We start from the raw sequence: 18,095 nt of genomic DNA on the forward strand, positions 1-18,095 counted from the left end.
CCCAGGCCTTCCCCATGCTAGGGCCTTCCCGCAAATGAACACTCACAACTTGCTGCCTGCTTCCTCTCTCTCCCTCAGCTCTAACTGCTTTGACCAACTTCCTCTGGGCTCTGTGCCAGTTTCTCCTCTTCCTGTCCCACCCTTCCTGCTCTACCTACTCAACAAGCTTCTCCCACCACAGACTCATGTGACTCAGACTTCCCTGTGACTCTAGTAGGTCACATGGGCCTATTAATGGAAGGGAAAGATCTTCCCATTTTTATTACCATTACAAAGCCTTTGCTAAGCACTTAACAAATATTATTTCATTCGATCTTCACAATAACCCTGGGAGATAGTTGCTATTATTATTGCCATTTTGCAATTGAGGAAATGGAAGCAAACAGAGGTTAAATGACATGCCCAAGGTCACATAGCTAGCAAGTTTCTGATACTGAATTTGAACTCAGGTTTCCTGATTCTGGGGCCAGTGCTTTATCTGCTGTACTACCTAGCTAGCTGCACTAATACCGCAAGAGCCCCATCAAGCATGATTTTGGATATGCTGTTTCCATTTCACAATGGAAACGTTTTGTGCTCTACCCATCTTATTAGAAGGTTCATTAGTTAAACTTATGATAGATGGATGAAGGATAGTCATGTGTCCCAGTGTGATTCTTTTGGTAGCAACCAGGGTCTAATAACATGAAAATAATTGTTTTTTTTTTTTTTAAAGCAATTGGGGTTAAGTAACTTGCTCAAGGTTACATGGCCAGTTATTTCTGGGTGTGGTGCTGAGTATCTGAGCCCGGATTTGATCCAGGTCATCCTAACACTGGAGCCGGTGCTCTTACTCGCTGAGCCACCTGGCCGCTCCTAAGCAATTGGGGTTAAGTAACTTGCTCAAGGTTACACAACCAGGTGTTTCTGGGTGGGTACTAAGTGTCCGAGCCCGGGATTCGATCTCCAGGACTTCTCAACACTGGAGCCCGTGCTCTTACTCACTGTGCTAGCTGGCCGCCTCTAAAATATTGTTTCTTGAACATAATGAAATGAATTTCTGAAAGTTTATAGCCTAGTAATTTAATCTGGCTAGTCCTTGGTACCTAGTCCTTCAGGTACCAGAAACCTCCAGGAACCCTTAGGATCATATGCACCCAAAGGGAGATATTCTTGTACAGACACTTTAAATCTTACAAGTCTCTGGGATGGCTAGGTGGCACAGTGAATAGAGCACTGGCCCTGGGGGACCTGAGTTCAAATCCAGCTTCAGACATTTAACACAAAAACTAGCTGTGTGACCTTGGGAAAGTCACTTAACCCCAATTGCCCTACCTTCCCCCCTCCAAAAAGCAAAAAAAAAAAAATCTTGCAAGTCTGCAATCTGTTCTAATTCCCTTTCAAAAAAGTCACACTTATGAATAATTTAATAAATAAGAATCACTAAAATAGCCAGATAATGGACTTGTATTCTCTAGAACACAAGAAATCTGATAAACCTTTGAACTTCCTTCTTAGTCTGTAGGAAAGCCAGCAGCAGTAGCTTGTTGTGGATCATATTTGGAATTATCTGGGTTCTCCCTGCTTCATATATCACTAAAATCTTAACTGAATGGGAAGGGCCCTGAATTTTATTTGGTCTGATCTTCCATCCCTTGTCTGTCATATGAGCCACCATACATTTTAAGACTTCTATTACCATGGCCTCATCCAGCACACTTAGCCAATGTACCTTCAATATAAAGGTGGATCTTAATGTGCTTGTGAAGTGAGGACTCTTAGGATTCTGCTCATTAGAGTATGGCAGTGTGGAAAAAAAGGTTCATATATAGGAGGAAATGGTGAAAGTATATTCAGCTCTTTCCCAGATAAAAGCAAACAGTCCCTTATTGGTCTCAGCCACAGGGACAGAGAAAATATGAATAGGTGAGCTCAATAATCCCATCCTACTTTAGCTGGACAAGATGAGGAACAGAAACAGCAATTGGAATAACCCCTTTATTCAGTTCTTAATAACCTGCTGTTAATCACTAGGGACATCTACCTTCGCTAGCCACATAGGATAATTAAACAGACAATCTTGCATAACAGACTATTTCAGTTTCCATCTCTGTTACTAGGGCAGTACTAGTTGGGACCCACTACCACCACTACTTACATATGCCTGAGATTATTTAACTTTAACCATAGGAGATAGTTTAGACAGCCAGCCCCAAGGATTTCCATTTAACCCTACCAACAATAACTGGCATAGGGCTTACTATGACAGAGAGAATGTTGTCCAGGGTAAAGTAACGGATACATAATTTTAACAGAAAGCAGGTCTGTGGCTACCACTTGGTAAAGTCAAGGCAAGGTCAGAATAGAGTGTTTCAGGACATAAGGAAAATTTTTAATCCAAAAAGATGGACCAGGGTCAGTACTGACTTTTGGACAGAGGTCTATCTCTGGACAAGTATTGACTCCTAAGAACTCATAATGCCTTAAATACACTCCCCCAATCAGCCACCACAACTGAAGCCCACATGAGGAGTCTTCCATCTAGGGTATTCCTTTCTCAGTGCTTTTGTCTTCCCAAGACCACAGGAGAAATGGAGTACCCCATGAAGATGTTGAGGGGCCCTAGTAGAATCGTAACATGGTGAATATCCAGCCACCCCTTATATATTTGATTCTCTTTCTTTTCTTACCATAGTAATTTGGGCATATGGCCTCCTGGTCCCCCAGGGGTCCTACAGTTAAAACAATCCAAGCTCTAGTGAAACTACCCAATAGGAAAATTCATTCTGACAGTCCCTTAAGCCTAAATTAAGACATTTGTGGCTTCAAACAGCCAGATAGATTAGAGGTTTTCAGGAAATCTTAAGTTTTGGAAGGGTAGAAGGATCCTTGCTATCTTGCTCCTAGATATCCCAATATAATTTTATCAGTACCTTTGCATTTATTAAACATGAGAAAGCGTGTCATCACTCTTTGCCCCCCTAGCATGGTGGTAGGCTTCATATTTCCTCCCATTAACTATAGAGAGTTTACATGAAAAAACAGTCCTGCTTATCTTAGCAGCTACTGGATCTGCCCTAATCTGATGTCACTCAGACCTCACTAATTGACCCAGATTTTTCTGGTGATCTGAGTAAAGACATGTAGATAGTGCCTGAAGCTATTCTAGGAAAGGGAGGTGCGGAGGGGGATGTGTACCCAGAAGGTATGAACTAATTGTACTGGAAGCAAGTTGACCATAAGGAGTGGGGAGATGCAGAGGAAACAGGAGCGATCATAAATCCAATCCACCAAACCCATCTCTTTTAAAAATGTTATCTCTTTTCCTCCTTTCCTTTCTACATTAAAATAAATTTGATCATGAGGCCATAATAATTTTTTTAAAGGACAACAAACAATACAAAAAGACTCTCTGCTTACAGTGCCAAAGTAGGCTAAGCCTAAATTTAGCTTAGCCCAGAGGTTCAAGGTTTTGTTTATGTTCACTTAAAACACAGTAGACAATAATGGACCATAAAATCCAATTAAATCTTCTCAGAATTGAAGTTTATGAACATATAATACAAGAATTTTCTTTTAAAATATATAAAACATAACTCCCCTTCTGCAGTTCTTAACTGAAGGAAGCCCTTACCAGCATTTGGAACTCCAGAAAAAAATTTTTTTTTTTAATTTTTTGCTTTTTGGAGGGGGAAGTGCAGGGCAATTGGGGTTAAGTGACTTGCCCAAGGTCACATGGCTAGTAAGTGTTAAGTGTCTGAGTCTGGATTTGAACTCATGTCGTCCTGACTCCAGGGCTGGTGCTCTATTCACTGGGCCACCTAGCCACTCCTCAGAAAATATTTTTGAGACCTTCTCAGCTTCCTGACCAGTTCTTTTATAATTCAAACTCAATTTGCGAAGTATCAGGAGCACTAGGCACTCATATTGTCACATTGAACAATAGTGCATATGGTGGATGGTAGCCTGGAGAGAACCTTGATTCTAGATGTTTTTATCAGTGACTTGAATGAAGCCATGAGTAGCATGTCTATGAAATTTTATCTTGTTTACAAAATGATTTATGCTCATTAATTTTTGACATTCAAATGATTGTTTGAATACATACATATCTTATATCTTAGTAGAGTTCCTTGAAGGCAATGACTATTATTTAATTTTGGTAATGCCTTATACAGAGAATTGTGTGAATATCTGTATTATCAGAAAAACTGAAAAGACATTAGATTCAGACATTATACTTACATTGTTGATAATGCCTAAGAGTAATTTAGTCCAAAGCTTCTTAAACTTTTTCCACTTGCAGCCCCATCATGACCCACGGTTTAAAAAGCGCTGATAGTCAATTTTATTTTTTTTATCAATATATTTTTATGCCGTTAGGATACCTTGAAACAACAATTAAGTAAATCACTGGAAGAAAACAATAGTTTAAAATCACGTTTGTTAAATATGGAACATGATGCCAAACAGGGAGATTCTTCAGCTGTATTAACTATGCAGATTAATGGTGAGTTTAAAATTCATTCAGTTATATAGTCTTTAATAAATTGATATTTTAGTATTTAACCCCAGGTAAGACTAAATACTAAAATAATTAAAACTATGTATTATACTAATGCACGCATCTGACAAAAACCATACCTTGAAATTATACAGCAAGAGAAGTAAGAAATAGCGCATAGACATAATCTGTCTGTTGCAGATTTTTAATTGGGTCTGTAAGTACTATTAATCAAGACAATTCCAGGGCATTTAGCTCTGTTGAAGGAAAGAGGCAAATGTCATAACTAAACAAAAGCAAGCAAAAAAATTAAAATAAAAAAGGAGAAAAGAGAGATCAAAGTGGGAAAATGGGAGATTATTATTCTTTTTTTCTTTGAAAAATTTTTTATTCTTCCCAATTACAGGTAAAAACAATTTTTAATCTTTGTTTTTTACAATTTTGAGTTCCAAATTTTCTCCCGCTTTCCTCCCTTCTCATCTCATTGAGAAGGCAAGCAGTTTGATATAGGTCATACATGTGCAGTCAAAGAAAACACAGAGCAAAATACCCAAGAAAAATGAAGAAGTTTAAAAAATAGTATGCTTCAATCTGCATTCAGATTCCATCTGTTCTTTATTTGGAGGTGGGTAGCATTTTTCATCATGTACCTAGAAGTTTTGATCAAGTAGTGAGTTTGAATTTTTGTCCCAAAAGTTTAGATCTTTGTATTTATTAAACAAAGATTATTGTGGTCATTTCCTACTGTATATTTTGTACCCAATATGTTCCACTAATCCACCACTGTATTTCTTAACCAGTACCAGATTGCTGTGATGGCTCCCACTTTGTAATACAGTTGGAGATCTGTTGTGCCTATACCACCTTCCTTCACATTTTCCCCCTTTAATTGATATTCTTGACCTTTTATTCTTTCAATGTCTTGTATCTTTGCATTGCTGAGAATGACTGAGTCATTCACAGTTGATCATTGTGCAGTATTCCTGTTACTGATTTAAAATGTCTTCCTGATTCTTCTCACTTCCCTTTTCATCAGTTCATGTAAGTCTTTCTAGGTTTTTCTGAAAACATCCTGTTCATCATTTCTTATAGCACAATAGTATTCCATCATAATCATATACCAGTTTGTTCAGCCATTCCCCAGTTAATGGGCATCTACTCAGTTTCCAATTCTTTGGCACTGTAAAAAGAACTTCTATAAATATTTTTGTATATATAGGGTCAGAGGGCTTCCATGATCATTTCTTCTGACTGGAGTTTCTGCCCCAACTTTTTCTGAGCTGTGCACCCAGGCGTGACCCCATGAATCCCTAACCTTACCTTTGGAGCTTTGTAGATCCTTTGGTATGTGGATTTTTTAAATAAATGATAGTGTTCTTCTTTCCTCTTAAAAATATTGGTATAAAAAGACCTTTTCTTCCAACTACTTATACCCCAACTACTTATACACTCAAACTGCTATTCATTAAAGAAGGAAATAATTTTTTGTTTCTTCCTTAATCCAGTGAATATGTCCTTCTCTATCAGGATCATAATTTATTTCCATTGTCATGGCAACCAGTTACTGTTACCATTTTTACTTTCTTTTCTATGTTTATTGGGAAGGGTATGTTTCACAACTTCTCCATTTCACATCTGCCAAGTTCAACTTAATCCCAACTATCTTGGGTTCATTTGCTGACTGAAGTAATACTTTTTTTTTCCATTCTCATGTCCATAGTTTAATTTCTTTAAGAATTATTTATTTAAAATACAATGGGCACTTGTTTCCTAAATCCAGGGAAGCACTAACTTACAAAATGATCTTGTGATAATATAACTTTTTAATTAAAAAAACTATTTAATATATATTTTATACATTATATTTAATATAATTTTATAACATCCATAACCTGACAGATTTTTAAAGTTGCAGTTTTTAATTGTGGATTAAACTTTAATTTTTAAAGTTACAATTAAACACTTTTTTCCATGCCTTTCTTATTTATGATTGGTAGATTATCAGGTGTTATTTCTACTTCCAGAAAGCATGTTGTCTTTTCTTTAATAGGTTACATTTGAAGTATTCAGAGATAGGAATAGGAATTGTACTTGTAATTTCATTGGTATAAGGAACTTCTAGGTAATGAAACTCCCTCTATTTTCTTGGCAGCCTGTAATCTTAAGAGAGCTTCCTAAAGCACTTGGGGGCTAAGTGAGAGTTGTTTAAGATCCCATAGCCATTACATATTAAAGGCAGGACTATAAACCTTCCCAGTTCTAAGGCTTTCTCTCTATTCATCATTACCATGCTTCTTCCTCTCCCTTTAGAGATCCTAACTTTTATTATAAACTTCGCCTTGCTCAGTATGAAAAACTCACTTCTTGTTAATTCCCAAAAATCTCCCCTTAAATCCCTCTTATAGATGAAAATCTTCCTTTTCACCCTTATCTGACTGTACTCCCTACTTTCCAGCCTACATTCCAGCCAGAATGAATCGAACATTTCATCTTCCACCTCTGTGCATTCACATAGGCTACCTCCTATATAATTATTTGCTCATATTTCCACCTCTGAGAACTCAGATGCTACTTCCTCCATGAGGAATTCTTTAGTTCCCAACCCCGGCACCAACCTAGTGTTTTGTCCCTTTTTAAGGTTACTTTATATTTACTTACCTGGGTAAAAGTTAAATCTTTCTCTCCCCTCCCCTACTCTTTGCATTTGAATATAGGCTTTTTGAGGACAGGGAGTTTTGATCTTTTTTATTTTTCCCTACCACCTAATGTTTTGCAAGTAGAAGGCACACAGCCAGTGCTGAGTTCAACTAACTGTTGAATAAGCAAGTCAAGTGGAGTGAAGTTAAACTTGAATTGTTGATTTTGAAGCAAAGTAAAACTCATGGATTAAGAATATCTTTTTGGTTATATGCCATTTGTTTTTATAGTTTCGTTTGTTATTGCTATGATCTTTTACTTTTAGAGAAATATTACTAGTTGAACTTGTAATAAGTATTGCTGTTACCTCATCATGGTATGGAAGTGACCTTGGGTTCTCAGAGGCTTTGCCAGCAGAACTCATTAACAGCTTGCCAAAAAAATGGAGATGGCGGTGAGGGTGGGGTAGGAATCCAGGTAATCTTTGGGAGAAGAGATTAAGTCATTATATCATTGTTCGCACATCATTATGGAGATTATTAATCATAGGTTGAGCTCTAGGAAGAGAAGAGGGTTGAGAGAATATGATTGGATTAAATGTTGACTTTGACAGGAAGGAACACCTCTTTGAGACTATAGCAGAAAAGTTAGAGATACATGACAATATTGAGGGATTTCAAGGTGTGGAATAGAAGATGAAGGAAACTCACTATGGATAGTCTCAACTTAGTACAACAAAGTAGGAATCAAGATCATTTGCTGGGAGCAAGTGGGTGGATATGGGAGGAGGAGTTTCAGAAGATTTAGAACATTTGCTGCAGGGCCCAGGTTAGAAAGTCAATGAAGGAAAAATAAAAGAACTGCTACACAGAAATGTATGCCTAAAATCAAGTAGGTAACATGAAGTTGTAGTGGAGTAGAGTAAGTTTAGGGGGTGAGGATCAGGATTGAGAAGACTGTCAGGACACGTTCACTGGAAGGATCAGGGGCTGAAGATTCAGAGGTAGAAGATAAAGTATAATCAATTTCATTAACTTTAAGTAGAATGCAAACTTCTTTAAATAGGGACTGTTTAGGGGAGGAAGGGTTTATATTTATTACCACCAGTTTAGCACTGTGCTTGGGACATAATAGATACTTAATAAATGGTTATTGAATTGAATAAAGTTAAGATTACAAAGGGAGGAGAGTGAAACCAGAGCAGAGGTAATAGACTAGGAAAATATGGAGGGATGAGGTACTGGCAGTATATAGCTGATGATACTGTATATATCTCATGAATCCTCTGGATTAAAAAATACTGTAACTTTATATCTCTTATTTCTCAAGGGTTATCATAGGTGATGCTCTTTCCTTTTTAAAAAATCTCTATTTTTAATTTATCAAATAAAAGCATTTCCATAACATAATATAATAAAAAGATGATTGCACATGAAACTGCAAATCTATTATGTACAACTTGCTATTCCTTTTAAATATATGATAAAAATTATTGTGTACATTTCTCTTTTTCTTCCCTGCTCAGCTCCTCTTCTCTAGAGATGGCTACCATTAGACACAAATGTGTATGTGTATACACAACACCCATACACATATATTTATATCATTCTATACATACATCTGTTTATCAGTTCTTTCTCTGGATGTAGGTAGCACCTTTCTTCATATGTCCTTTATAGTTAATTTTGGTATTTATAACAGTTAAAATTACTTATTCATTCGAAGTTGTTCTTAAAATAATATTGTTGTTACTATATACAGTATTCTCTTGGTTCTGCTCATTTCAGTCTTCATTATTTCGTGTAAGTCTATCCATGTTTTTCTAAGATCATTGAGCCCATCATTTTGGGTATCCCTACAATTTCCAGTTCTTTGCCACCACAAAGAGAGCTGCTATAAATATTTTAGAACATATAGGTTCTTTTCCTTTTTCCTTAATCATCTTTGGAAATAGACCTAGTAATGGTATTTCTGGGTCAAAGGATATAGGTAATTTAATAACCCTTTGGATATAATTCCAGATTGCTCTACATAATGGTTGGATTAGTTCACAGTTCCACCATCAATAATTTTAGCCAGTCAAATAGGTGCAATATAATGTCTCAACGTTGTTTTAATTTGCTTTTTGCAAATCAATAATGAGAGAATTTTTTACGTGACTATAAGTTATTCTGCTTCTTTATCAGAAAACTGCCTTTCATATCCTTTGACCACTTTATCAATTGGGGATGACTCATATTTTTATAGATTTGACAAAGTTCTTCATGTATTGGGATATGAGACGTTTATCTGAGAAACTGTCTATAAAATTTTTTCCTAAATTTTCTTCTTTCCTTATAATCTTGGCTACATTTATTTTATTTGTGCAAAGCTGTTTTAATTTAATATAATTGAAATTATCCATTTTACACCTCACTCTGCTCTTTGTCTCTTGTTTAATCATAAATTGTTCATCTGTCCATAAGTCTGATAAGTAATATGTTCCATGTTCTTCAGATTTTCCGGTAATATCTCGTTATATCTAGGTCATGTTTTCTTTTTTCTTTTTTTTGAGTGGGGAAGGCAAGGCAATTGGGGTTAAGTGACTTGCCCAAGATCATACAGCTCGTGTCAAGTGTCTGAGATCAGATTTTGAACTCAGGTCCTCCTGTCTCCAGGGCCAGTGCTCTATTCACTGCACCACCTAGCTGCACCTAGGTCATTTTTTCTAAGAAGCACAGATAGATGTTGTTTGTGAAAATTGATCTAATGAGCAAATTTATTTACAAATTTATTTTTAGTTAACTTTATGACTTACATATATGAAATATTTTTTTCAAATTACATTTTTGTTTTAGAGGACAAGTATTGCCAAATTCTAAAAATTAAGTTTAAATTCACAATTTATAGAAGTAAATGATAAAACTTAATACTAAAGATATTTCATCTATATTTTAGAACTTCAAAACAGTAATCAGGAGTTGTCCAGTGAAATTGATAACTTAAAGGAACATCTTGAACACTATGCTAAGATTCAGGAACTGACAGAAATGCTTCAGGAAAGTCACAGGTACATTATTGCTAAGAATATATGATTTTTTTTTTGCTATTATTGTCCTCATTTTTTTTTCATTTTTCAAATGCTTTATTAACTTCTGATTTGCATCATTAATTTCCACTGGATTTTGAGTTACAAATTTTCTTTTCCCCTACCCACCACCCCAAAGTAGCAATCCCACAGGATATTCCCTCCTCCAATTTGCTCTCTCTCATATCTTCTCCCATACCCCCTTCGACTTTTCCAGTAGGGCATAGTGGATCTCTATGCCCCAGTGCCTGTATATCTTATTTCCCAATTACATGTGAAATAGTATTAATAATAGTATATACACACACACACAAACATATATACATATATATATATATATATATATATATACACATATATATGTAAAATTTTAAACATTTTATTTTAAAACTTTGAATTCCAGATTCATTCCCTTCCTCCCTTGTCACCCACCCTTACTGGGAAGATAAACAGTTAAGTATAGGTTATACATATAATACATATAATTATACATATAATGCAAAACATTAACATAGAAGATATATTGTAAAAGACTGACTATATTTCCCTCCCTCCTGTCCCACCATCCACTTGTTCTATTCTCTACTTTGATCCCGTCCCTTTTCAAAAGTGAATATTTCCAACTGCCCTCCCCCCTAGGCTGCCCTCCCTTCCATCATACCCCCTCTCATCCCCTTCCCCCCTATTCTCCTGTAGGGTGAGATACCCTATTTAGTGTGCATGTCATTCTCTCCCCAAGATGAATTCAATGAAAATAAGGTTGACCCATTCCCTTTTGCCTTCCTATTCTTCCCCTCCATTGTAACCATTTTCCCTTTGCCACTTCTATATGAGATAGTTTACCCCATTCTGTCTCTCTCCATCTCCTCTCATTATATTTCTCTCTCACCTCTTAATTTCACCTTTTAAGTATCACTTCCTATTAACTTGGTCCTGTGCCCTCCATTTATGTATACCTGTAAGCATATATACACACATTCACATAAGTATTCATACATCCTTATACCCTCCGATATAGTCATATATGTGTGTGTGTGTGTGTGTGTGTGTGTATGTGTGTGTGTGTATGTTTCTATTCCCTTCAACTATTTTCATACTGAGAAAAGTTTCATAAGTTACAATTATTGTTTTTCCATGTAGGAATGTTAATAATTCAACTTTGATAAGTTCCTTATGATTTCTTTTCCCTCTTTACCTTCTCATGCTTCTCTGGCTTCTTGTATCTGAATGTCAGATTTTCTATTCAACTCTGGTTTTTTCAGCAAGAATGCTTGAGAGTCCTCTATTCCACTGAATGACCATATTTTCCCCTAAAACATGATACTCAGTTTTGCTGGGTAGGTAATTCTTGGTTTTAATCTCAGTTCCTCTGTCCTCCGGAATAACATATTCCAGGCCCTTTGATCCCTCAGTGTAGAAGCTGCCAGATCCTGGGTTGCCCTGATTTTGTTTCCACAATATTCAAATTGTTTCTTCCTAGCTGCTTGTAATATTCTCTCCTTGATCTGGGAATTCTGGAACCTGGCTATAATATTCCTAGGAGGTTTCTTTTGAGGATCTTTTTCAGGAGGTGATCGGTAGATTCTTTCAACCTCTATTTTGCCTTCTGGTTCTAAAACATCAGGGCAGTTTTCCTTGAGAATTTCTTGGAAGATGATTTTTAGGTTCTTTCTTTGATCATGGCTTTCAGGTAGTCCAGTAATTTTTAAATTATCTCTCCTGGATCTATTTTCCAGGTCAGTGGTTTTTCCCATGAGATATTTCACATTGCCTTCTATTCTTTCATTTGTTTGGATCTGTTTAACATCATCTTGATTTCTCATAAAGTCACTAGCTTCCCTTTGCTCCATTCTAAATCTGAGGAAATGATTCTCCTCATTGAACTTTTGAGCTTCTTTTTCCATCTGGCAAATTGGGCTTTTTAAGGCATTTCTCTCCTCATTGCCTTTTTGAGCCTCTGTTGCCAATTGAGTTAGTCTGTTTTTACCGTGTTTCCCCGATAATAAGACACTGTCTTATTATTTTTTTTTTGGACAGAAAAACACCAGAGGACTTATTTTCAGGGGAGGGCTTATTTTAATGAACATTGACAGCAATTTTAATAAACAGGCAAATGTGAACAAAAAAATGTACCTTTATTCAATAATGATCATGTCATCTTCAACAACATCGTCATAAGTGTCCATACCCTGAATTCCATCCTGGATGTCTTGCACCTCCATTTCCTTCAGAAGAAGTGGACCCAATCTGTCATGTCCAGCAATATAGCTCTTTTTAAATGAATATGTCTTGTCCAGGTAACCTGCTCGTAGTGTCTTGGCGACACAGCTGTCAGTAATTTTATCCCATGACTTCTTCACCCAAGTCACGACTTCTTGCATACAGGGCTTCACAAAGTTTCCATGCTGATTTCTTTCCATTCTATTTTCATTGTAGTCATTGACTTCCATGCGCAAATGGTCCTTGAATGGCTTGTTTATTGCAATATCAAGGGTCTGGAGATAGGCAGTCATTCCTGCAGGAATCATTACTTGATCTATTCTTCTCTTTGAAAGGAAGTTCTTTATTTCTTTAGCGCGGTGAGTGCTGGCTGAATCCCAGACTATCAGACCTCTTTGGTTACCTCGCATAACAAGTGGCAGCATTAAATCAACCCACTTTCTTATAACGGCTTGTGTACACCAGGCTTTTTCGGTTTCAAGAACGTAAATGCCAGATACATGTTCAATCTTATCTTTCTTGCCCTTACTGATGATTAGAGGTGTGGCTTTCTTTCCATCCAAACGAATTGCCAAAACACAGGTGACCCGTGCACTTTCATAGCCAGTGGTGGGAATGTAGATTGACGTTGCACCCCTGTGATGAATTGTTGTTTGAGATCCTTGTCCCATAAACACTGCAGTTTCATCCATAGCAATCATATTGCAGGTTTGGTACTTGGAAATGTCGATCCTATCAATAAAGGACTTGAATGCAAGTGCACGTTTAATAACTTCAGCATCTTCCAGCTTAAACAGTGTTGTTGATCTTCTTACGTAGGGACAGTTCATACCGTTGAAGGAAACCGTCCAACCAGTGTTGTGATGCTTTGAATCCTTCTGAGACCATTTCAAACTCTGGTGCCATTGAAAGGGCAAATGCTTGAATATCAGCCCTGTGCACAACCAAGGCCTTTGCTCTCCTATCAGCAATCCATTCACCAATGAGGATCTCCAACTCAGGATATAAGGGCTGCCGACCTGATCCAGACCTGCGCTTTTTCCCTTTTCCCTCATCCACCTGTTGCTTGAGGTTATTATAATCTGCTCTCCATTTTCTGACCATTCGAAGATCCAAAAGTTTTTCTTTACAGAAAACTGCAAGATTCTTGCCATGTGACTCCTCTACAATTGCTTTCTTATACTCAACAGTATAGCTCTTCCTTTTTGTACTCATGTCTGGGGGTCAAAACAGACAGAATAATAAAATTATGACCATCAGTCCTTCTTTTCACTCCATCATGCCCCCTGAGTTCTTTTTTCCTCCATCATGCCCTTTTTATCCTCCATCATGCCCCCTCATTCCCGCTTACATACCGGGTTTTTATGTTGTCCTGCCTCAGCTCTCCTCCGCAGCACTGCTCTCAATGGTGCCAGCAAGCAAATCACTGGGGAAGAACAGGATGACGCGCTCACTGCTGCAGCTCTGATTGGATGCAGCTCGGAGCGTGGCGTGCGTTTAACCGGGGGGGGAAGGGACGGTGCATACGGAGGGTACCGTAATGTAGCATGTAGCGCAGGGGATCACCTTCACTACAGTAGCAATCTCAATAGGGCTTATTTTCGGGGGAGGGCTTATTTTAGCGGAATCTTACACAGTAAGGGGAGGGCTTATTTTCGGGATAGGTCTTATTATCAGGGAAACACGGTATAAGGTGTGATTTTCCTCAGTCAGGCTGTTGACTCTCATTTCGTAATTTTCTTGCATCATTCTCATTTCTCTTCCCAATTTTTCCTCCATTTCTCTTATCTGCTTCTTAAGGTCCTCTATGACCTGTATCTAGGTCATATTTTCCTTTGAAGCTTTTGGTGCAGGAGTTCTGACTTCACTGTCTTCCTCCTGTTCCATGCTTTGCTCCTTTTTGTCCCCAAAATAGGAGTCTAATGTTGGAATCTTCTGTCTGCTTTGTTTCCTTTGCCTGGTCATGTTGCCCTTCAGTCACTTGAACCCTGGGCTTTTTGCCACAGTAGGACTCTGCCACCAGACAGGGGAGCTTTTCTCCCAAACGGTGGGGTTTTCTCAGCTGCCAGAGGTATTAGTTGGGTGCCCTCTCTGAGGCCTCCACACACTCAGGCAAGCTGGTCACACACCCCAGGACCTCCACCCTAGACTGTAATTCAGATCCAAGCAAGTTAAAGGAAAAATGATTACCACTCAGATTGGTGTTTGGTCCCTCTACACTCTGCAGGCCAGGAGCTGAAGGTGCTACATGGCGCCTGCTGAGCCGAGGCATCTCAGTGGCTTCTCTCCCTGGGGGCAAAAGCCAAAGCTCTCCCAACTACTGGTCCCAAAGTCCACACTGCACTGACCTCTCACTTTGTCCTTTGCATCTATGTGTTGATAAATTGGAAACAGTCACAGCTTCTGGTGAGAGTACCGCTGGCCGGCAGCTGGTCAGGCCCGCCCTGGGTCTAAAACCTCTGGCTCATGTGGGCCTGGGCTCGGCTTGCATAGTGCTGCGCTGGCCGATTCCTGCCAGGCTGTCCTCAGTGGGAGGTTAGCTTTTTTGTGTCATTTTGTGGGTTCTGTAGCTCCAAAGTTTGTTCAGAATCTTCTTTTACATGGATTGGGGAAGGTAGAAGCCAGAGCCCTGCTGAGGACCTGCTTCTACTCTGCCATCTTGACTCTGCCCCCCCCCTCCAGAATATATGATTTTAAGGCATTACTACTTACAAATTCATATGAGGGAGAGTCTTTAGAGGTTTTATGGTATTGTGATAAGAGCAGTGAATTGGGAGACCTGTATTCTCATCCTGGTCCTGGGACCAACTGACTAGTTAATGTTTACTTAACCTCTCTGAGCTTCAGATTCTCATCTATGAAATGAATATAATCACTTACAGTCTGTTCAGATCTAAAATTCTGATGTCTCAGGTTCCTTCGACCTTTAACATTATGTAATGTGAAGTGTGGTAGCAGAGTGTTGGGTAATGAGTTGGGGAGAGAAGGGCAATTAGATAACTTAGGGTAGAGAAGTGCAGTGCCAGAAGGTTAGAGAAAATGTCAGGAAGTCAAAGGAGGGCTGCATGTGAATTGTTATTATCCTACTGCATTTTCTACTTCCCCATTTATACACTCACAGTTATCCATACTAGCACACTAGAGATTTATAAAGAGAACTGAAGTTTTTAGGAAAGGGAACTAAAACTGGGAGCTCACTCTCATGAATAGAAATCCGTGACTAGGAGGAATTTTCTAGATTATTTACGCAGAGGTTAAATAACTCCATTCCTATTGCTAATACTTGGGATATTTTGCTGTTGTTATTTCTTCAACCAGAAAAATGCTTGTTTATTCTTTTTGTTTCCTGCTCTTAAAATTATTCCATATCCAGAATAAAGTATTTTTGCCAATTCTGTGGTGACTCAATTTTTAAAAATAGTTTTTAGTGTGGAAATAATGAAAAGACCTTGGGTTGCAATGCCAAAGAAAAACTCAGGGCTCTGAAGAGGAGTTAGACATGGCCGGGGTGGGGGTGGAGGGTGGGGTGCATTAAACTGAGTAAAGTTCAGAATAGAAATGGGTTATAGGAAATGCTGCTGAAGGATGGAACATGAGAGATTGGGGGAAAGAAATGTTGGGAGAATTTCTCTGAGTTGGGAATAGTACAGGTACATGCTTATTCTGGAGTGTGCATGCTTTTTTTGCAGTGGTAGCTGTTACAAATCTAGGGTATAAATTTTCTCCTTCCCTCTGCCCATCCTTCTTCCCTCCTCAGTCCAAAGGTGGGAATGCTGATGTTAGAAGCCTCAAAGAATTTGGAAGCAAACTCAAGCATTCCCATCATTCCCAATCTACAGTTGTAGTCCAGCTCACATCTGGAAGCCACACCACCACTGTGTAGGAATTGAAGGTTAAAAAGTGATTGATTTGTTTGTTCTAAAGAGAGAAGTGAGATTTTGTCAGGTGAGAAATGACTGGGATAAATAGGAAATGAAGTAAGCCTGGTGTGAAGGTTGTGTGTGAAATCACATAGATAGTATTACTCAAATATAAGGACTTTTCCAAGAGCCATTTGATTCACTAGTTGGTAATGGTCAAAGGTGGTTTTCAGAGTAAAAAATTAGCTATCATATCAAAAAAATCACTAGTCATACAAAAAATACTCTAAATCACTATCAATTAGAGAAATTCAAATTAAAACAACTCTGAGATACTACCTCACACCCATCAAATTAGCTAAGATGACAAAAAAAGAAAATGGTAAATGCTACAGAGGCTGTGGGAAAATAGGTACACTAATGAGCTGTTGGTAGAGTTGCGAACTAGTCTAATTAATTTGGAAAACAATTTGGAATTATGCCCAAAAAGCTGTTAAACTCTGCATACCCTTTGACCAAGCAGTTCGGCTACTAGGTAGAGAAATTACCCAGAGAAATTAAAGAAAGAGGAAAAGGACCAATAAATATAAAAATATTTATTGAAGTTCTTTTTGTGGTGGCAAAAAAACAAAAAAAAAAAGAACTAAAAACTGAAAGGGATGCCCATCATTAGGGAATGGCTGAATTAGTTATGGTCCTCATTTCTCTCCTGAAATCTAGTTTTGTGTTGCTAACTCATGCTAGGCATCTTGTCCTGGATGAAATTAGCATTATAAACTCAATATACCTTAAACAGAATTGATTCTCTTTCCTTACCCCTTTTAAACTTGCCCATCTTCCACACTTTCCTGTTTCTATTTAAAGGCACTCACCTCCCAACCACCTAGGTTCATAGCCTTGGAGTTATCCTTGACTTTCCTCTTTTCCTACTCTCCGTGTCCAGTCAGTTGTCAAGTTTTGTTAATTCTACCACCATTGTATCTCTGGCACCCATTAGCTTCTCTCCACTCACACTGTCACTAGGCTAATTGAGGCCTAGAATACTTAATTAGGCATATCAGCTGTATTGATTCCAGCTTCCACTTAGCTGCCCAAACCAAGAGCTCATAGATTTAGAGCCAGAAGTGACCTTGGAGGTTTGATAGTGTAGTCCCCTCATTGAATAGATAAGACAATTGAGGGGCAGAGAAGTGAAGTGACTTTCCTAAGTTCATATATCTATTTCTCTATATATATAGATATATCATATATATCTGTATAGATATAGATAGGGGCAGAGACAGATTTCAAACTCATGTGACCCAAATCCAAATATAAACCTTTTCACTATACCACTTTACCATTCTAAGATACATATTTGACCATTTTATTTTCTTGCTCAAAAACTAAGGCTCCTCATTGTTGGCAGTATAAAATAAGTGACTCCTAGGTCTGGTTTTTAAGACCCTTCACAGTCTGGCTCCAGTCTTTCTTTCTTGCCTTATTTCATGTTATCTTCTTTTATGTAGTCTGCATCGTAACCAACCAGGAAAATTAGTTGTTTCTTGAAGCCTGGAATTCACTCGATTTTCATTACTGCTTCTCAGAATCCTTGCCTTCTTCTCAAGGTCCATTTCCTCCATTGTACCTTTTCTTATCTACCCACCTCCAGCTGATAGTGCTCTCTCCCTCCTTAAATGACCTTGTATTCATTTATAAATGTGTATATTGTATCCTGTGGCTGCTAGCATAGTACCTTTCTCATGGATTTGTGTGGTTTCTTATAAAGAGAAGGCACTCAAATTCTTGTTTGAATTGATTTTAATAAGATGCGACCATTAGTTCTATT

General features: G+C 38.0%; 1 protein-coding gene across 10 annotated transcripts in view; it reads left to right on the forward strand.

Moving 5' to 3' along the window:
- The window catches only part of CEP72 (centrosomal protein 72), a 72,180-nt gene that overhangs the window by 49,528 nt on the left and 4,557 nt on the right, over positions 1-18,095 (forward strand). For 7 of the 10 annotated variants that reach the window (XM_069076129.1, XM_069076101.1, XM_069076135.1 and 4 more), the window contains 2 exons: positions 4,363-4,489; positions 10,058-10,169. The exons of 1 other annotated variant lie outside the window; for it this stretch is intronic. In XM_069076129.1, coding sequence (XP_068932230.1) covers positions 4,363-4,489; positions 10,058-10,169 — 239 coding nt within the window. The remainder of the gene's footprint in view (positions 1-4,362; positions 4,490-10,057; positions 10,170-18,095) is intronic. 2 more of the 10 variants (XR_011166099.1, XM_069076162.1) reach the window with 2 other exon arrangements.

The sequence above is a fragment of the Petaurus breviceps genome, unplaced genomic scaffold (genome assembly GCF_028583685.1).
Source record: "Petaurus breviceps papuanus isolate PSGF00001 unplaced genomic scaffold, PetGlider_PUasm1.0 151, whole genome shotgun sequence".
Taxonomy (NCBI): domain Eukaryota; kingdom Metazoa; phylum Chordata; class Mammalia; order Diprotodontia; family Petauridae; genus Petaurus; species Petaurus breviceps.